The 19,562-nt window shown below is 51.3% G+C and overlaps 7 protein-coding genes across 7 annotated transcripts; 4 read left to right on the top strand and 3 right to left on the bottom strand.

The window, feature by feature from the left end:
- Window positions 1–15: 15 nt before the first annotated feature.
- F5J12DRAFT_804084 (uncharacterized protein) lies at window positions 16–4,211 on the bottom strand. The gene is given in 16 exon segments (XM_051744483.1): window positions 16–255; window positions 330–436; window positions 498–621; window positions 695–738; window positions 798–851; window positions 932–1,197; window positions 1,259–1,762; window positions 1,840–2,280; window positions 2,303–2,419; window positions 2,485–2,721; window positions 2,750–2,861; window positions 2,881–3,051; window positions 3,129–3,230; window positions 3,268–3,357; window positions 3,380–3,946; window positions 3,993–4,211. The coding sequence occupies 15 exon segments, from the start codon at window positions 3,844–3,846 to the stop codon at window positions 155–157; spliced, it is 2,937 nt and encodes a 978-aa protein (XP_051604527.1). The 5' UTR covers window positions 3,847–3,946; window positions 3,993–4,211; the 3' UTR covers window positions 16–154.
- Window positions 4,212–4,654: 443 nt separating this feature from the next.
- F5J12DRAFT_903268 (Alpha/Beta hydrolase protein) lies at window positions 4,655–7,868 on the top strand (the record flags this gene model as incomplete). The annotated part of the gene is made up of 9 exons (XM_051748382.1): window positions 4,655–4,670; window positions 5,247–5,299; window positions 6,581–6,695; window positions 6,749–6,817; window positions 6,874–6,943; window positions 7,014–7,152; window positions 7,274–7,421; window positions 7,547–7,642; window positions 7,744–7,868. 9 exons carry the CDS (start codon window positions 4,655–4,657, stop codon window positions 7,866–7,868), a joined length of 831 nt encoding a protein of 276 aa, XP_051604526.1.
- Window positions 7,869–9,915: 2,047 nt separating this feature from the next.
- F5J12DRAFT_702632 (SMAD/FHA domain-containing protein) lies at window positions 9,916–10,616 on the top strand (the record flags this gene model as incomplete). The annotated part of the gene is made up of 5 exons (XM_051740523.1): window positions 9,916–10,057; window positions 10,110–10,220; window positions 10,297–10,348; window positions 10,405–10,499; window positions 10,567–10,616. Coding segments are annotated over 5 exons (450 nt in total), but the record flags the coding sequence as incomplete, so codon positions are not given.
- Window positions 10,617–10,943: 327 nt separating this feature from the next.
- F5J12DRAFT_315970 (uncharacterized protein) lies at window positions 10,944–13,264 on the top strand. Its single transcript, XM_051738869.1, has 2 exons — window positions 10,944–11,268; window positions 11,330–13,264. The coding sequence occupies exons 1-2, from the start codon at window positions 11,005–11,007 to the stop codon at window positions 13,085–13,087; spliced, it is 2,022 nt and encodes a 673-aa protein (XP_051604524.1). The 5' UTR covers window positions 10,944–11,004; the 3' UTR covers window positions 13,088–13,264.
- On the bottom strand, window positions 13,264–15,603 carry F5J12DRAFT_316114 (PP2C-domain-containing protein). Its single transcript, XM_051738871.1, has 8 exons — window positions 15,388–15,603; window positions 15,199–15,288; window positions 15,011–15,142; window positions 14,868–14,944; window positions 14,735–14,819; window positions 14,618–14,674; window positions 14,418–14,567; window positions 13,264–14,360 (listed from the first exon to the last, which is right to left on the bottom strand). The coding sequence occupies exons 1-8, from the start codon at window positions 15,404–15,406 to the stop codon at window positions 13,441–13,443; spliced, it is 1,530 nt and encodes a 509-aa protein (XP_051604523.1). The 5' UTR covers window positions 15,407–15,603; the 3' UTR covers window positions 13,264–13,440.
- Window positions 15,604–16,680: 1,077 nt separating this feature from the next.
- On the top strand, window positions 16,681–17,851 carry F5J12DRAFT_316035 (uncharacterized protein). Its single transcript, XM_051738870.1, has 6 exons — window positions 16,681–16,691; window positions 16,750–16,826; window positions 16,877–16,939; window positions 17,018–17,074; window positions 17,131–17,720; window positions 17,806–17,851. Coding segments are annotated over exons 4-6 (612 nt in total). The 5' UTR covers window positions 16,681–16,691; window positions 16,750–16,826; window positions 16,877–16,939; window positions 17,018–17,053; the 3' UTR covers window positions 17,807–17,851.
- Window positions 17,852–17,895: 44 nt separating this feature from the next.
- F5J12DRAFT_903264 (Bud-site selection protein) lies at window positions 17,896–19,511 on the bottom strand (the record flags this gene model as incomplete). Its single annotated transcript, XM_051748381.1, has 5 exons — window positions 17,896–18,256; window positions 18,311–19,044; window positions 19,096–19,156; window positions 19,220–19,308; window positions 19,371–19,511. 5 exons carry the CDS (start codon window positions 19,509–19,511, stop codon window positions 17,896–17,898), a joined length of 1,386 nt encoding a protein of 461 aa, XP_051604521.1.
- Between the last annotated feature and the right edge of the window lie 51 nt (window positions 19,512–19,562).

Genomic DNA, 19,562 nt, shown 5'->3' with positions numbered 1-19,562 from the left:
GATGACGGATTGTATCTAATCTAGATGCATAATCCATTACATCAAAAATACTCTACGAACAACAAAGCATCGGAATACTTAATTCTACACGGAAACCAAGACAGAAAGAATACACAGGCAGATAGCAAGAAGAGAGCAACATACTGCTACAAGTTTACAAGACACTTAGAGGACCAGGGGGCGGCGGAGGTCTCCCCGTTACCTCGCAAGCTCGGGCCAACCACGCCCTCAGCGCCACTGCTTTGGCTGTTTGCGCTAATAGTCGAAATAAAACATAAATAAGGTCAATAAACTGCCAAACGCGAAGCGTTCAACTAAGGGTACCATACCTCGGCACGGCCACACCGCAGATAAATAATCAATCGGTTTAAAGAGTGTGACACACACATCCACGGCGAGAGTCAGCGAATTATCACGCTCCCAAAGAGAAAGGGCTCTGCAGGAAATTAGACCCAACGATAATCGAAGAAGCAAGCAGCGCGTGTGCCCTGACGTACCTATTAATCTGACCCATGAACCAAAACGTGAAGAGCGGTCGGTGAGCGAGCAATTGCCCGGCACGCCCCGTCAACGCGCCCATCGTCTGCACAAGGCGTTCAGCGATATTGGCTTGATGTTTCACTGCCAATTTTGCCACCCGGATTGGCGTTAGTTGCATTCACCTCACGAAATTGAAGAAACAAGCAAGACCCACAACACTCTTCGGCTTTGCCGCGATGCAAAAAGTCACTCGTATTACTGCCATCAATCGGTCAGCCGACCCGCACGAAACACCAGGGAAGGGAAAGCACACGCACATCGTTGTGATTGGAATGTATTTTTGAAACTCGTTTGAAATCGTATATCTCACGCTGCCCAACCCCCACAGCATTAGTTGACCACTCCGGGAAAGAAAAAAAAAAGATTGATAGGATAGCATGCTCACACTCACTTAAACAAGTACTCCCGCCCTTGGTAATAAGAACTCTCCATCCCACAAGTATGGGAGTCGAGTGCCTGCTCAAGTATATCTGCCTCAAGCCACGCGTTCACACCGAATCTCGCCCGGTCCGCCTCGCTCACATTCGGGTCACGTAACAATCGCAGACAACTGTGCCAGAGGAGGGTTGTGCGGTAGTTCAACGCCCACACTGTATCCCTGACCCAGTGCGCCTCATAACGTGAAATCATTGCTTCGGCGGGGAAAAGGAGGGCGATCTAACACGGGCACAGGTCAAAGCAGTTCTCTGAAAAAAAAAAAAAAAAAAATTCCACCTACATTTGCAGGTTCTCCAATGAACAAATCCGGAGGATCTAGTCGCGCAGAGTGTATATATGACAAAAATCCTGCCGTAAGCATCATCGAATGCCAACACAACCTCCTACAGGTTTCTTTTCTGATCTCTCCGGACGTCCAAGCATCGTCCCACCCGGGAGTAGCAACCAAAAGCGGCGCGTGTTCGTGAGATGCAGGCCAGCTTTGACCAAGTGAGAGAGAAGCGCAAGCACAGCCATGAATGGGGTAGGACTGCGACATCCCATCGAACGCGTTTACGCCCTCGTTTGCATCATACCGCGAAGAGGACAAAGACGAGGGAGAGGTCTGACGCGGACACAGGACCACAGGGACAGTGTTGCGGTTGAAGCGCACAGCGGCAGGATTTTCCTTGTCGAGGGTCGCAAGCGAAAGTACGCGAATGATACTGTCAAGCATGAGCAGGCTAGACCTGGTTCGTTCACCCGCGTGGCGCGGATGGGGACAGAGTTCAAAAAAGGCAAGGAGCTTAAGTTCATATCAGACACGTGTCATCATTCCCCCAGCTGTCATCAGGCATGAGAGATAAAGAACGAAGTGCTTACCCAAGCAGCCTGCGCTACCTCCTCATCCACCCACCGCGCACAGAGACTTGCCTCCAGCGCCCCCTGTGCCATATCCCTCAATCTTAACGCCTTCTCTCTGCCTTCGCTTCCCGTTCCGACTTCCGAACTCTGAAGAAGCGTTGCGACTGCTAAGGTAGCATAAGCAAAGCTTGGCTGCATCTTCTCTCTTTTCTGGGGGTCCATGAAGGTGGACAGGAAAGAAGGGACGTTGATGAACGAAAACCAGTAACTAGACGTGCGGAAAAGAAAACGAAGGTCTGCTGTAATCCATGAAGAAGCGTGATGACGTTGCATGGCCGTGAGCGCATTTGGGAAAAGAGGCAAGTCAGTCGAGTATACGGCCAAGAGCGACTCCCACCATGTCTTGCGAACAAACTCGAGGGAGGGTTCGGAAGAAAGCGTGATTGCTTCTTCCGAGTTCTCGCTGCCAGTCTTCAACTACCTGCGGCGGTTGCTGTCGTATGAAATATTGTACTACATCTCTGTTCTCAAAGACACTCCCTGGTAGCGGTGGGAGTGGTAGTATTGATGGATCATATACTTGGGTGTTGTTTAAACTCTTCAGTCAAGGACGAAATGAAAAGGGTGAGAAAATGACCCCATGAGAATGATTCAAGTTAATACCTGGCTGTTCGTTGCGTACATTATCTCTTCAGCAAAACCCTCTGCAGAACTTAAGATTACTGACCCCAACCCTCCATCCAATACGGCCGTGGATGTTGACGTCGGAGTACTGCGAGAGATCTGTGACGCTGCAAGCGGAGTCGCCGCCACAACTCCGCCAATACCACCTACAAAGGTCGTCATGTCTGACAACTGTGGATCTAGCACCAGGGAAGGTGGTCGGATGGGAGGAGAACCCTAACGGTGGTGCCGACGTGGTCGCTACACAACCGATACCTTCATCTCTCTCACTAGCGTCATCCGAAAACGCAGTGTTACTCCCATTATTCGCATCGCCCTCGTCTCCCCTTCTCCGCCGCCTGCGGACATTTCCTGAACTTGTGCCGACCTCATCACCCCCTATCCGTTCTCGTCTCCCTTGATACGCGTTGCCTTGCCCCAGGTACCTTATCAGGCCCCCTTCGTTTCGGAGCCGCGTCATACGTGCACTCATCATCCGCCTTGGCGCGGCGCGTACAATTGTGACATGCCGGTTTCGCACCATCGCACCGAATCTTCCTCGTCCGGCTATATATACCACAAGGTGCGTCAACATCCAGAAATCAGCTTTCCTCTGAACGGATGGTGGAAAACAAGACACGGACCACTGCACACATGCTACATAGACTCTCGCTCGCGGTTTACCCTGAGTTGTTAGCGGCTGATCCGGGGCCAGTCCGATGCGAGGTTTCATCCTGCGTGAATTTCTTCGGTTTGCTAGAAGATTCCTCTCCCGTTGTTGACGGACTCTCCTGAGCCCGTGGGGGCGACTGGGACGATTGTACTTGGTGCGACGGGTATGGAACGGGAGGATGATCAGCCATCGGGCGTTGTCTAGTTATGTAGTTGGGGCTACCGAGTCATCATTAGATTAGACTCCAGCTGCGCAGTATTCGAGAATGGCACATCCTCCGGCATGAAAGTAGCGGTGGCGGCGGAAGTATCTTCTGTGCGGTGAAGCGAGTCCGGGTGATGTTGATGCTGTGGGGTAAACCGGTGCATATGATCTCTCCCTGGAGACGGATCACCAGACTGGTCCAGCAGGTACGGCAGCCGGTTCCACGAAGAAAGGTGAGGCTGGAGGCTCGGCTGAAGGTGTTGGTGTTGCGACGGATAGAGAAATTGGGAGGAAGAGGAAGGATACCCCGGTGCAGGTACTGCAGGACTAAAAGTACGGTAATCCTGTTCCCGAATCATACCAGGTAATGACATTGAATTGATAGGAGGCAGCCGTTGATTGGGCTGAGAATCATGATCGGGGGTATGACCAGCGTCTGAATCGTCCCTCCTCGCATGAGACGTCGCCTGCTGGCGGTAGTACATGACGATGTTGATATTAGGGAGATGGGGGAAGGTATTTGACTTGGTGGGAATTGGAAAGATTGTCTAACTTGAAAAAACCATGTCAGCGCATCGGCTGGGACTTTTGCTGCGTCAGCGTACGTCTCGGGGCAGGAAAATCGCCGCACTGCACTGCAACCCTTGTTGCAAGAATAGTTACTGTGCTGGCGGGGTTTCCTTCAGTCCGTCTCAAGCGAAATTCATGCTCGGACGTCATAGGTGAGAACTCATCCTAGTATTAGCATCGCCCGTCCCCACAACACTGCACGGCTGCAGTTACCATCCTGACACCGTCCTCGTCCCCGACGACAGGCCAACGTTGGGGCCATCACCGCGTGGAGCTGACGGTATGTCAGATTAGTCAGCGCCATCATTCTTAAATAGTTGCCTTTTGGGGATTATCTATAATTACGGAGACGTAATAGTTATTACGGACCAGGTGGCATATGCACCTTCTCATGATCACTCAGACTCGCTCGTGCACCGCTACTGAGAGGTATGTCTTCTTGTCCTGACCCTGCGTGTCCACCAGTTTGGCTATTGACCACACATAGGCCACAACGGACGCATTCGGGCCCTCTGCCTTGGAATCCTCTAGGTATTCAGCAGGCGCCCTTCGTGTCGGCGCAGAGGTTATAAACCTTGATGGTCTATCTGAAATAGTGTAGTTCCTTTCCCTGGACCCGCGCGCGGTGCCACACTTCTTCTTCCAGTACTCTCCGTCCGTCGGAAAGGGCTTGTAGTGGTGGATGCCCTGCCCAATCCTACAAATCCTGTCTCCAGCAGCGTGATGTATCTACTCTCTCGTCCTCCACCTACACGTAATTCGCCCGTACAGCATATTATTCCCTCAGCATTGTCGATGGCTGCATGTGTGGTCGTTCGTCCGTTTTCTTTCTCTGTGCGTATTACACCAGGATAACGAACAGCCTGCAGAAACGTGCGAGGCGATACCAGACTTCCATGTATCGCTTACAGGCGGAGATGGAAATACTATACAATGCAGTACGCATCCATTCCTTCTGATCGATACAGACTTCTGGCCCCCCGGAACCACTCTTGTCGTAACCCACCGGGGGACAGACACAACCCAGTTGTAAGTGCAGCGTCTTTGATGATCTAGACTCAATTTCCTAGATAGCACGTGCCAAGTCCAACCTGTAGTTTCGTAGACCCCACTGATATTGACATAATCTTTGAATCTCTTGCCCCGGAATCCCTTCCGGGATCAGCTCCAGCGTGCAAGTCCCTTATATCGGTAGGAATTCCAACCACGCGCTTGAACATAGTTAAGCTCGACGCTAGTACTGACTGGTCGTGACAAAAATAGGTTCATTCCCTCGGCGATGCACTCGCCGAAATCGACCGTCTCTTCCTAATAGCCCTTATCCTGCCTTTCAGTATCTCATCAAGGGTGTCACATATGGAATGCCGCGTGTGAGAAAACCAGAGTGGGCTGGTCTCTTCGATTCGAAGATGCGATTCCCTTAACCTGGCGCTGCTTTTGTATATCCATCCACTGGCTCCCAATTCCCAGCGAATGAACAACGAGAGGGGCCCAGTACTCATCGTTCTACCGACTTTCTTTGGCTATTCACATGTTCCTGGGGAGGTACACATAATGGAACCTAACTATGCAGTTGCCTGTCCAGACAATATTTGATTCCTTTTTCTCTTGTTATATATCATTTCCCCCCGTATAGCCATGGCCCCTCGCGTCTACACAACAGGCGACGATGATGACACAGATCCCAATCATGCGATCAGGACCGTTCCGGCCATAGTTGAAGGTGACATCCTGAAACACTCGGGAACCTTCCAGAGGATAGTTATCACTACTACAACTCGCAATTAATCTCCTTCTCTCTCCCTCTCTCTTTGTGCTGACTAGTTGATTGCTTACTTCTTGCTGGATTTTTTGCAGTCTTGTTTTCTAGGGTGGACTGAGGAATATTTCTGTATTTGAAGTTTTAAGACGACCTTCGCTCGCGAATGTGGGTTAGAATCTTATCTGAAGTAGATGAATGATAACCTTGCAAATTACGAGTGTCGTATTATTGCATGAGGGAGCCAGACTTTCCCCATCGAGTCGCGAAGAGCGCAATTCAGTCATTTGTCAGTACTCTGATCGTCGCACCACGGACTCATCAGCTCCTGTTCGCAGCACATGACAACGTTAATGGGAAGGTAACTGGCCCAGAACGTGAACTGTGATGACTTTGTCTGGCCAACCGCGGACCCACAACTTGCCTGGTAGACAGAACACCGTGAGGTTGCAAAAGTGATTATCGTGTATCGCCACATGGACCAGAGTTCGTATACGGGCTCTCGTGATTATTACTACTCGAACTCATTTCGTACACTGTTGCTAAGAGGTATGTCTTCTCGTCCTGACCTTGCGTTTCTGTCGGTTGTACAATGGCCAACTGACCACCGCAGGCCAGAATGGATACATTTGGTTCCTCTGGCCACAGTACTACCTCTGGCTACGGGTATCAGCCCTTCCTTGGGTTCCTCCAAGTATGTATTCAGAAGGCGTCTTCTTGACGGCGTAGACGTTATAAACTTTGGTGAGACAGTGTGGGCTTTTCCCCTGCCCCTGGATTCGCGCGCGATGCTTACGCTTCTTTTTATGTTTCTGCTAGCACTCTGCATCCACTGGAATGGACTTGTGGTGGTGGGTGCCCTGCCTAATTCCACTACGTCCTACCTCCAGCAGAGCAATGTATATGTTCTCTCGCCCTCAGAGCTTGCCAGCCTTGCGCCTTACTCGCAATTCGCCCGTGCAGCATACTGCCCCCCCAGCACCGTCGATGGCTGGATGTGTGGTGGTGCGCCGTCTCCCGTCCTTCTTCGTATTCAAGTACAATGAATAGCATGGCAGAAGCGTGCGATGCGGTACCAGACTTCCTGGTATCGCTTACAGGCGGGGATGGAAGTGACACGCAATACTGTACGCTCCATTTCCCCTAGGGCTGATATGTATGGACTCGATATTCGTTATCCTAGACTATGTCGGTTACTGGCTCTCCGGAGACACAGTCATCGTAGCCCACCAGGGGACGGACACAACTAAGCTGTAAGCGTACCATCCTCGAAGACCCATACACAACGTCCTGAATGGTTATGCACTAAATTTAAACGTGTAGCCTTGCGTATCTCACTGATGTCGACATATTCTTGGAATCGCTTGACCCGTTACTCTTCCCGGGCATCAGCTCCAGCGTGCAAGTGCACAGCGGATTCGCGAATGAACATGCCAAGACTGCACCTACCATCCTCGCTGGGGTAAATAAGCTACTGGATCAGTATGGACGCAGAGACCGTTACACTGGTAGGAATTCCAACCACGCGCTTGCACATAGTTAAGTTCGACGCTAGTACTGATTGGCCGTACGTATAAAAATAGGTTGGCCATTCCCTCGGTGGTGCACTCGCCGAACTCGATTGTCTCTTCCTAGCCCTCAGTCTGCCTTCCAACATTGCCATCAAGGGTGTCACATATGGGACGCCACGCGTGGGCAACCCTGCATGGGCTAGCTTCTTCGATTCGACTGGTGCGTCGCTAAAATCCCGCAGCTCTCCCACCTTCTGCCACATGCTTAACTGGATACGCCCAATTCGCATGCTTTTTTGATACATGCACAGGTTCCCGATTTCCAGAGAATAAACAACGGGAAAGACCCAATACCCATCGTCCCAGGCATTTTCATGGGCTTCTCACATGTTCATGGGGAGGTACACATAACAGAACCCAACTATGCAGTCTCCTGTCCCGGTCGGTTCTTCTTTCCTTTTCTTTCTTTTTTCTTGTTATATATCACTCCTCCCCACTTTTCTTGGGTTCGCACATGGCTTCTCGCATGTACGCGACAACAGGCAACGATGACGCAACCGACGCAAACTGTACGATCATGACCGTTCCAAACGTATTCGATAGTAACATGCTGAACCACTTGGGGCCCTATCAGGGGATATATATTGGTAGCTTATTCTGTACTTGAGCTCTCTCTCTCTGCGCTTCCGTTTGTCTGTGAAGTAGCTGGTTACTTATTCCTTGTTGGATCCTTTACAAGTCTTGTCTTCAGGGGGTGGAGTAGGAATATTGCTGTGTTTGGACTTTTGGGACGACCTTGTGGCCTTGTGACTTCACTCGTGAATATAGGTTAAAATCCCTTAGATGGCAAATTACGACGTGCGTAATGCACCAGACCTTCCTCACCCATCAGTAAAGCTAAGCGTTCAAAAACCTGGGTTTTTAAGCGCTTAATGTTCGCCAGTGTTTGCCGAGCATTCAAAAACTGTCTAATGTGCATGCTGTAATTTGGCTGAATTTACTGATGCCGGTTCAGTCGTTGCCAGCAATTCGACCGTCGCACCACCGACACGTAAGCAGGTAGCTGGCTCGTGCAGAACGTAAACTACAAGAAAAAATTGTTGTTGCAACCCGTCGGTAGCGGACTCACGACTTGCCTGGCTAGAGAAGCTGAGAACACCATGTCAAATGATAATAATTACTTTTGCCGCCTCATGATTCTGTACGGTGTAGGCCAGAGTAGCCGAACAACACTTCAAGTGGTGATAATCTCGGCATCAGCTAAAGTACCTCACTGGCACCCATGGGGCCCGCTGATGTGCGTATAAAATAGCGCTGGGATGGCAGGACACTCGACTCACCCAAAGACAATTCAAATATTTAAACTTGGCTCCTGCTCTCTCCTGCCTCCCACCGAGCTGTCAAGCAGCACTAGCGCTTGCCCACTTGCGCTACTTGCGTCAGGACAAGTTGATAACTGGAGCCCTCCAAGCGCGTAAGTGTACACGATAATCGAAGCACGATGGCCACACCCGTAAACGTCTGAACCCCGTATAGGTTTTATCGAAACCGCCAAGGATCTTACAGTTTAAAGGGCAGTCACAGCTCCCGATCAGTGCTGCTGTACGATGCACCGCAGAACGTCCACTGTCACATTGAGACGCTCTCACAATCCGGACGGCCCGACAGCACACACACATCTTGTTCACGGTAACGATGCACCCGAAACGCCTTTGATCATCAACTATGACTCCACCACCACGACCCCTGTCCTTCCCCACGACATCGCTGGTACGCGCCTACTACCTCGACGCACCTCTCTTGTCCTCAGGTTCTTAACGTACTGCTATCATGAACTCATCCCACGCAGCATATTCGACAGAGTCCTACTTGTCTTTTTCCTCTACGCTTTTGTGGTGCTTATGCACGCTCTCCTCGGATTGGGTCTCGAAGAGATAGAGCTGGCGAGCGCTAAGCGTCTCCAGACGGCTCCGATTAGCGTGCGGCGATCTTGCCCAGCTCAGGGTATAGGGATCAGATTCAGCAGAGAGACTTCATGAGTACCGAGAATTCGGGAATAGATGGCCGCGGTGATGCCGACGTCAGGGTTCCTAGAAGTTGGCGAAGTTGACTGGGGACCCTTATTTTCTTTTCATGGGCTTATGCATGTTGGCATTTTCTGACGGGTATGTAGGGTTCGGGAGGGTCCAGGCTATGTATGTAGTTGTCTACTTGTATCATTACGGACTATCACGACTCGTGTGTTACACTTTCACACGTATTGAGACCCAGCCAACATGTCTTCGTCTGGACGACCACCCAGTAGATACGACGCGGAGGAGCGCAGCGCTTCGAGGCGCGAGGACGACGGTCCAGGCCAACGTGGTAGGTATGAGTACAAGCGTCGCGAGTCTGAGCGTGGTGGTGGGGAACGGAGGTGGCACGGTGGAAGGGACAGGGACAGAGACGGGTACAGGGACACAGGGAGGGACAGAGACAGGGATAGATCGGACGCGGAGAGGCACAGGGAACGGGAACGACGGAGGGAGGGAGAGCGCGACAGAGACGGGAGAAGAGACTACGACAGAGACAGACCATCCTCCCGTGGCACACGACGACGCTCTGCATCACCTGCATCTCGCCCACGTTCTCGGTCTCGGTCTTCAGCCCATCGCTCACCCTCGAATTCCGGTTCTGCACCTCCCGAAAACAAAGCCAAGCCCAATTTCAAACCTTCAGGTCTGCTCGCAGCAGCGACCAATACGGTCAAGGTATCCGACGGTACGAGCACCGTACTCAAGTACAACGAACCACCAGAGGCCAGGAAGCCGACACTGGGGTGGAGATTATACGTGTTCAAAGGAAAAGACCGACCCGGTGAGTGTCATCCTCTCGCAGAGAATGGACCGAGTTCCAAACCCTACTGCAGATCTGCTACATATAAACCGACAAAGCGCATACCTCATTGGCAGAGATCGCACGGTTGCAGATATCCTCATCGAACATCCATCCTGCTCCAAGCAGCACGCAGTCATACAACGTGAGTAAATATTGTCGACACTTGCCACTCTATCCTCTATTAGCTCAGTTCTGACCGTTCTCTTCCTGGCACTCAGACCGACAAGTTCAAGTAAAAGACGAATTCGGTGTGCCTAAGGCCATGATAAAGTGTGTTAACAGCCATGCGTTTTCGTCAGACACTACTCACAATGTGGATTGGGCAGACCCTTTGTAATTGATCTCGAGTCTACCAACCATACGCATGTCAACGACGAGACGATCCCGACTACGCGTTTCTACGAGTTGCGGGCTGGCGACGGTATGTTCCTCAATTTTGACGAGTTACCGTCTTGCATGTGTATCCTGATGGCGTGACGTCTTCGTAGTCATTAAGTTTGGACTGTCAGATCGGGAATACGTATTGCTTCACGATGAAGCTGTGTAGTATGGCGGGTATACAGGTAATGACATTTTTATCCATTGGAGAACAGGTGTTGTAACTAGGTACGGTGCGGCTACGAAGGGGCCGTTTCACCCAAGCGCTGGTGTACAGGGACTCCAATCTTGTTCTTGCTCTCTTTCGGCCACGGCGGGTAAACAGCATTTGAGTTACTTGAGCGATTGGCCGGGCTATCGCAGATGAGCTGCAGAGGCCCAAGCGAGGGGAGCGGCAGGGCGGTGTGAGGACACCTTTCCGCTTCCGCAGGGCTGGAGGGTGAGGATCATCTAGCCAGTGATATTTCTTAAGGGACTCAAGTAGTGATGTCATTATGGCCTATATTGACCTCGGATGATACCACAGCCAACACACTGAGACGGTGCAGATGGCAGACTTCAGCCCAAATCGTGAACTTCTCAACCCCAAGTTCGAAGGCTACAAACTGCAGGTGATCTCCCCGGGGATAGCTCGACATGGCCTGCCATACAAGCCCACCCAAGTAACCACCTCTGGCAGATCACCGCTTTCGCTGCAAGAAGTCCAAAGCAGAATCACCCACAACCATCTCGTTCTTTCTCCTGCACCTGGAAGAGCGCTCTACATCGATGCTGATCATCGGGTAGTCGTTGTTGACATAGACCCCACTGATGTGAGCAGCAGCAGTGTATATGTCTCTCCGCCAGCTACTTTGCTGACTGGCACGGTACTAGATAACCAAATCTCCTAGGTTCGATGTCGTCTACGAGCTCCCTGTCGCAATTTCTACCGCCCAAACGCAATCAGAGACTATACACCGCGAGTATCCTTCTGCCGCATTCCTGGCAGACGATACCGCTTTCGTGGGTGATGGGCGTGGAAGTCTGTACATCCTCAGTATCCCTGCACGCGGCCCTGCCACGCTCGTATCCTCATTCGAGCTCTTCGACAGAGAGGCTACATCCCTTCCACTACCCTTCCGAATCCACAGCGTCGCACGGGTATCGGACGGGACAGTTGTTGCTTTGCTGTCGTCCAGGCACTATGACACGGAAGTTCTTTCCTCCCTCACACAGGAAACAGCTGCCACATCTTCACCACACCTCCGACATCTTCACCACCACCACTCGTCCGAATTCGACGTATGGGCTGCACGCTTTACCTTTCCGCTCAACATGATGCAGGTCGACTCGGGTACACTTGACATCGTCTGGCGCAGACGTGGGGAAGACGTGCCTATGCTCGCTGTTTACGATGCGTCCCGCAGCGCTTATGCCCTTATCGGCAGTTCGACGTACCGTGAGATCGGCGCTCCACACACGCCAGCCTACGAGCCTTCTCCTGACGAGATCGCACCGATCCCTCGGGCGGGCGAGGATCTGGATGCCAGCGACAACACGACACTCCCAAAACCCTATCCCTATTCGTGGACGCAGACCGCTGATGTCGTGACGGTAGCATTTCCGCTCCCCTCGTCAACTCCGAAATCCAGTATCTCTGTTCTCTTCTCACCTACCACGTTGACGGTGCACGTGAAAGGCGTACCAGGAAACATCGACATCGAGGGGGTATGGCTACCGCACTACTCTGCCAAGCAGCTGTGGGACCGTGTGCGCCCCTCCACTAGCTTCTGGACATGGGACCGCGAGGGAGAACACAAGTTTGGAATCTTGAGCGTGCATCTCGACAAAATGACCGAAGGTCAGAAATGGATGCACGTGTTCGCTGCAGCCGGTACTCGTACCAGTACACCGAGGGAGGCCGCAAGCGAAGGGTATGATGATATGGACGTTCCGGAAACGCTCGATCCGTCTGAACTCTACCTCGTCCGTGAGGCACTCGAGAAATACACGGAAGCACTCAGGACAGGTGAGGACGCTAGCGGACTCGGACTCGGCCGCGGCGTCCCCTCGTTAGCACAGGGCGAGATGGATGACGAGGTCGACGATTCAGTCGGACGCCTCGCCTCTTTTACGTGGGTCTCAGAGGACGGGTCTACGCCGCCCTGGTGGAAGAGGAAAGACAGTAGCACATCACCCTTCAACCTCCTCTCTACGACCTTCCCTGGCACAGACGCTAAATTAGTAGCCAGCCTGGTGGTCAAGAATTCGATTGATGGGTTATTGTACGCCGCGGATGGAGTACAAAGTGGCGGCGGCGACACCATCGCCCCCGAGTGGAAACACACAGGCACATTCCCTGCGCTGGCGTTCGTGCTGGCATCGAAGCGCGACACACGGTTCTCATACCACACGCAAAATGCTATCTTCGCATTCGAGAATGGATCCGTTGATCGCGGCGGAAACGTGTACATCTATCGACGCTCATCACCGAACCAGCTGTGGGCCAAGCAAAGCGTCCTCAAGGTTGGTGATGGCAACGCTGGATCGCTCCTCGGCGTCTGCGCGCTCAAAAGTAACAACAAATCCGATTCCACGACCATCGTTTGCTTATGCGAGAATCAATTGGTAGTTTTGTACGACATCTTTTAAGAAGGGTGAAACAAGGATAGTTCAGTTGTTACAACCAGTTAAGGGAGTAAATGTATGATACTGAAGTTCCGGTGATCATCACATACGATTGGGGAATCGTGAACCAGGCTACAGATGGGGAAAAAACGAAAAACTTAGAGGCAGCTCCTGTGCACCGCAAGGATTGGTGGCGACCAAATTGACAACACTACCGTACAGGACATACAATAGATAGCAGCAACAGAAAACAACCAAAACCACAAGGCACATCGGGGTCTGTCAAGGGTAGGGAACAGAGGAACGGATTAAGCGTAGCAAAAGAAAGGGAACGGGTGTGCCTATTATGAAGGTGAAGGAATGTGAAATACACAAGACTATGTCTTGAACGGAGATTCACTAGTGCCCAACAAGCCCTCCGCTTTGAGGACTGGATGTGGTTTGTCCCCAAGCGGTTCTGAGTCGAGCTGTGGCACCGGTGTAACATCTCCATTCACCTGCGGCTTCGGTGGAGACGGTGGGGCCTCTCCCTGTGGTGTTCCCCCGGAACTCGAAGAATTCGAGTTTGCATTATTGCCATACGTAGTGTTTGACAACTCGCCGTCGTCATCGTCGTCGTCAATTATCGTCAGCTTCTTCCCATCAATTTGGAAACCAGATTCCTGGGCATTTTCGTTCTGGTATGCAGCAAGATCTTGCCTTAGGGTGGCCGCAGGGTCGGGTGTCCCGTCTCCCGACGAATTAAAGTGACTGTGTGCCAACGGGTCCGATTCTATCTCGTCTTCACTATCGCTATCGTCTTCCGAAGTAAACATAAGCCGGCCGTTGTCCGCCACGATACCCGTTTCGGGACTAAATGAGATACCTCCGTTGCTCCCAAGAACACGAGCAATCCCAGATAACGGTCCCAAACCCCCAAATGGATTCGGTGGTACATATTCATCCCCGCGTTCTTTCCGCTGACGGTCACGTTCTTCCATGGCTTCTCTCCGTGCCTTGAAAGCCACGAGGCGACTTGCTGCGTAGATCTGGGGAACAGTGGAGGGCGTCGGGTAGCCGTACTGGTTCCTGACGCGGTCGGCGATCCAATCGTACCATTCTCGCTGTGTCCGTCCGTTCAGGACAGCGACGATAAGAATAGTCATATTATCGCAACCGATGCCCGCGGCTGAAGAAGTGTCGGGAGCAAGACAGTGCTCGCACATCATTTCGCCGACTTCAGTCAACTCTTTTCCCTCGGCTACCTTGAGCCGGATAAAGTCGACTACCTGTTGCGACGACAAGCAATCCCAAATACCTTTTCGGCATACAAATGAGTATAAAATGGCATCATACAGTGTGGATACTTGCTCACCATTACAGGCTAACACAAAAAATTCGTCTTCGTCACTTAGCTGGTGTACCATCACGTCCGGGTCCGCGGTAATAACTTGTTTCTGGGGAATCAAAGAATAGTTCTTTTTGAACTGGAAGTCGCCCAGTGCTCTTGACAGGGCCAGGTTTCCTAGGAAGCGTCCTCAGCATCAGGGAGCTGTAAGAGAATTGATGACCAACCATTGACGCGACCAAATTCTATGTATCCACCCGCGTTAACAATACGGGCGCGTTCGGCTGTGCAGAGCGTGATCAGCTGTGGAGCCATTTCCGAAAATAATTGTTAAAAAGACGGACTATTATTTGACGGTTTGTGGTCAAAGCTCAGTGGCTGGGCCTCTCCCTTGATACTGATCACAGACCGGGAGTCTCCAGCATTAGCCTGGAACTGTGTCAAATTTGACCGATGTTCAAGAGGATGCAAACATACTACGTATATCTTGCGATCGTTCGTTACCAATGCAGCAATTGCAGTACAGCCAGAGGGATCGCGTGTATGTGTCGGATCTGTTCAAGAATCAAGATCAGGTACATGCAGATAAAACGGCCAGGGCCATGATATCAAACGCGGACCAGCCAAAAGGTCTTCGTCTGTCCCCAGGAATGCTCTTTTCATTGCCTCTTCATAATGTGCTTCGCGATATGCTTCTTCAGTAAGCAGACGTTTGTGGAGATTCTGTCCCGCGAATCTGGCGACTGTGCCGCCTGATATGCGGGGAATCTGTGAGTAGACGAACGCAGTGACTGGTCGCAAGACATACCACCATGTCCATCATACACTGCGAAAAAGGAATTCTTCTGGTCGTGGTTTTCCTCCAAATTGAGGACAGCGGCATGGGCATCCTCCATGCCTGGATATTTCAGGAATGGTACAGAATAGCAAATAGCAGAAGTGGCGGAAGCAATATACTGTGAGACAAGGATCAACGGACAATGGGCAAAAGACGCACTGATCCTCCATCCCTGCATCTCTGTCACAGAGAAGAAAAGATGATCATTTTCACCAGACTCCGTTTTCTTGTTGGTGGCTGAGGGGAAAGAAGATGAGTCAACCGCAAAAGTCTCATCAGAGCCAAGGGACAATGGGAGCTGCAAGTATTCTGCAGAGATATGAACTGACCAGGTGCAGAAAGCGTCTGACCCTTAATGACATTAAGAAAATGAAAGTGAGTAAATAAGCTGATAATCGTGCATGCGGTCCTGCAACTTACCATGACTTGCTTGTGGGGTGTAAGACGTAAAAAGCTGCAAGATAAGTTGATGGGGGTGGATTACAACCCAAGCTAATCAAGTAATAAAACGAGTGCCCCCAGTGAGTAACGAGTACGTCGTAAAGAATGGCAAGACGAGGAGCAGGAGACTAGACAAGCGACGCTCGCTGTTGCACTGCAGATCCGATTGAAATTACTGAGTCGGCGAGACTGCTCCTATTTGGTCTTGTTTGTATCTCAGAATGGGTCAAGGGCGAAAATGACACAAGTATACTGTCGGGGCACTTGTAACGATGCAGTAGTAGCAAGTGTTGTCGGACCCATCATTGGCGTCTAACTCAACGATTCAGTCCGCAGCGGCCACCGTCAGGGCCCTGATCAGTGTGCTTCCTTGATAATGAGATGATCAGTCGAACGGCCAACGGCTTCGTCGGGCGGTCGTAATCAGGGCGAATCTCGCCCTCTCGATTGTTGTCTTATATACACGCAGAGCTCAAACCAAGGTGGGTCCGATATGATCTATATCTGCCTTCCATCGTCCAATGAACAAGCGGGGACAAAAGGCCAAATGCCTTATTAGCGTTAAACGTTCACCCAGGTGACCCCAACGGCTCTTCGGCTCATGCGCTGGCGGATGATCGAGGTCCGCCGACGACCTCGAGGGATCTGGTCTGTTCGTTACATTGTTTACGCTTGGCGCAATATTGCGGGAGTTTTACTTCATTAACGCACACAGCCTCCGCCTCCACCCTTCGACGGGACGCCTGGCTAGGCCTGGCCTGGACGGATGGAGAGTCCCATGACAACTCCGTCCTACTCGTGACTCTGTGAGCACCGTGGACATCTAATCTTTACCTCACTTCCAGGGTCCTGATCACGAGAGTAATACCCCGGTTGGACAACCCCTGCAAACTCTATCATGTCAGTACTGGCGCAGCACCTGCTGCTCCGCTCACCGTCACCACATGTGAGGTCATTACAGCGCCGGTAATTCGTTGCTTCCGACTACATCTTATCATCCTATGACATGAGATTGCGCTCACGTAGGCAATAGTTTTCAAATGCCCACTTTGCCAGCTAACCGGCTTATCTCCTCTGTAGCTTCGCTCGTATAAAAAGGTGTCGTGTGATGTCTTTCCCCACGTCCTGGCTGTCGAATCACCTTGGGACTTCGACACGTAAGAAAAGCTGGCAAATCCGAGTTGATTCCCACTGACTTCCATTGCAGTGGTAATTGTTTGATATCATTCCATTCGGGTCGGGTCACAAGGTGCCGACCTCCCATAACAACGTAAAAAAGTCGTTTTTCGTCGGTCGATCTGAAAGACTGGTCACACGAGTATAAATTCAGCGCGAGATTCACCCTCAGGGAGCTTCGCTTCTAAAGACTCCATCCATACTTTTCATGACGCAGCCTGACCTCACTGTGGGTTCCTGTTCCACTGCTAATTGTCGTTATTGCCGGGCTAATTGTTTCTCCAGTACGACCCACCACCTTTCAAAGGCGCAGGAGCCAGAACGTGGAGTTGTCCACGCAGCGTAACGAAGATCCGTATGGGATCCTCTCATTGTATCCATCGCCAAATGCCCAATTGCATGTCCGAAGCCGATATTTCCGAAGGCCTCACAAACGTCTATGGCTCCTTTACCGCTACTATCCCTGCCGCGGATTGGATGCGTGCCTCCCTGAAAATGAACATACCCGCCACGGGAGAGCAAAGATACACTGGAATTCACTGGGACAACGATACCCCCCCTGATTCGCCGTTGTCTCTCAGTCATACGGATTCCTGTAGGAGCCCGTCCATCAGCCGCATGTCATTGCCACCAGACTCTCCCTGGAGCGACTTTCATGGGAACCTCCCTTCACCTCCGGCCGAGACTCAGAAACTTCATCCGGTGCTAGAGGCGCTGGAGAAGAAATCTAAACTTTCTTGCAGCTCACAGTGCTCCACGTGCTTGAAACCCGGCAGAGACTTTCCGCGTTGCGGGCGCTGTGGACAGATGTGGTGCTCCCGTGGATGTAGGTTGCAAGGAGGCAAAAAGCACGTTTGCCCTTCCCGTAGGAACTAGTGCGTTATCTGCATATCTCGATAAAAACCTCCGTTCTTTCCGATATTTTGGCTCCTCTGGTTGTATCGTTTCGCCAATACCCAGATCCTGTGCAGATTACACAACTTGTATCTTTGGTCCCAACAAAACGTTATCAGTACTGTACGTGTGTCCACATGCTCATAACGATAATCGCTATGAATCGAAGATTATCTTCGTTCCTTGAGATGGCACGATTCCAATTGCTTTCTGTTTCTTTTTTGCTTCCCAAGAAGGGTGCAACGGCCGCTCATCTTGCTGCTCCGTTCTTGTCCGAGGCGGATCAGTGCTTGCTGATGCCCCTTTCCGCACCGCCCGATCGGACACCGGCTTGTTGACTCTCGCCCGCTTCGGCATGCGAGCGTCTTTATCGTACTTCTGTTCACGACGGGCCATCGGAGACTGTTTCGATGTCTTCTGCCCCTTCGCAGCAGAACCTGGTCGTTTCGTTCCTTGACCTAGTTCTTGCCGTTTCTTGACGTGGTGGGCATTCTTTCCGTATTTCTTTTCCCATATACTGTTGTGCCCACGATGTTAGCCGAATGATAACAGGTAATGTAGGAAAACCTACGCCCTGCGAGCCCGCTGTCCACGGCGGTTCTTTTTGACTCCATCAGCCGCTTTGGCTTCGCTATCGCTGAATTCGCTATCTGAACCACCACCACGTGCAAACCCAACGGAAAGTGTTGGGAGGAAAACAGATTCGCCTTTAGATAACGACGCCGAATTTCGTGTCTGCGTCACTATGCCGCTTGGCGAGGTTACTTGATTGCCGATATCGGATACGTCGTCCGACTCTTTGTTGTAATCAGAGTTATCGTCAATGGTCCCTGACTCCCACCCGTCGAGGGCACTTTGTTCGTCACTTACGGTACGTGATTGCCAACCGTCGTCTTCAGCCACCACCCTTTCTTCGTCATCATGAGAACCGGTAGAATATCCTTCGTCCGAATCCGACTCCAATGGAGATACTGGGCTATTCATTCGATCCTTATCTTTTCTTCTCTTTGCACTTCCCAGTATGACCTTCTCATCATTGTCCGACACTCCACCTATATCAGATGTGGGAATTAAATGATTCCGAAGGGCTTCCAAGACTGCGGTGATCTCGGTCGCGAGCAATTTCGAACTGAGTAAACGGCTTTGCGCCTTTGCTTTCGGCGTTCCGGACGGCGCAGGTGCGAGAGAATTTGAGGTTAGCTCCGAAGAGACGGCGGATTGGACGAGAGGATTTTCTGAAAGAACCTTGTCTTTCTTGATTTTAGTGGTTAGTGCAGTGTTCGCTATCTGTTTGCAATCCATGTGCTAGCTGGGTGTCGGCATCCCTGATCTCAAGATAAGACGTGTTTCGCTTACTTTGAGTGCCTCAATTTGTTCCTCGAGGTCTTTTGTCTCCTCGCCTCCTGGGTCACCATGTCTGACAAAGGAATGCACGTCGAGTTGAGCAAGAGGATCAAGTACGATGTGGAGTTACCCGCACCTAACTTTCTTTAGTTTCTTGAACGTTCTCCGAATCTCGAAAGCCTTTGCTTTCTTAGTGACTTGACGGATCTCTCTGACATCGTGGTGCTTGATATTTACCACTTCGTTGAGTCAACTGTGGATGTCGGGAAGGCCAGCGCTGAAATAACGTACCAGCTTTCGCCGCAATCTAGTTTCGTCGTCGTCCTGTCCAGAATATGAGTGTCACGCAGACAACGCTTTGAAGGATGTGATTTAACCTCGAGGGGTCTTTTCCTCTTCACGCCGTGAGTCTTCCCAGACAGAGGCATTTAAGTATTGCAAAGGCGGCTTCGTTGGCGTGAGTAGTCGAGCCAAATACC

Source organism: Pisolithus orientalis (genome assembly GCF_024613125.1).
Source record: "Pisolithus orientalis strain OTSU chromosome Unknown F5J12scaffold_3, whole genome shotgun sequence".
Taxonomy (NCBI): domain Eukaryota; kingdom Fungi; phylum Basidiomycota; class Agaricomycetes; order Boletales; family Pisolithaceae; genus Pisolithus; species Pisolithus orientalis.
Note: the sequence above shows the minus strand (reverse complement) of the source record. Positions and strands in the feature narration are given on the sequence as shown.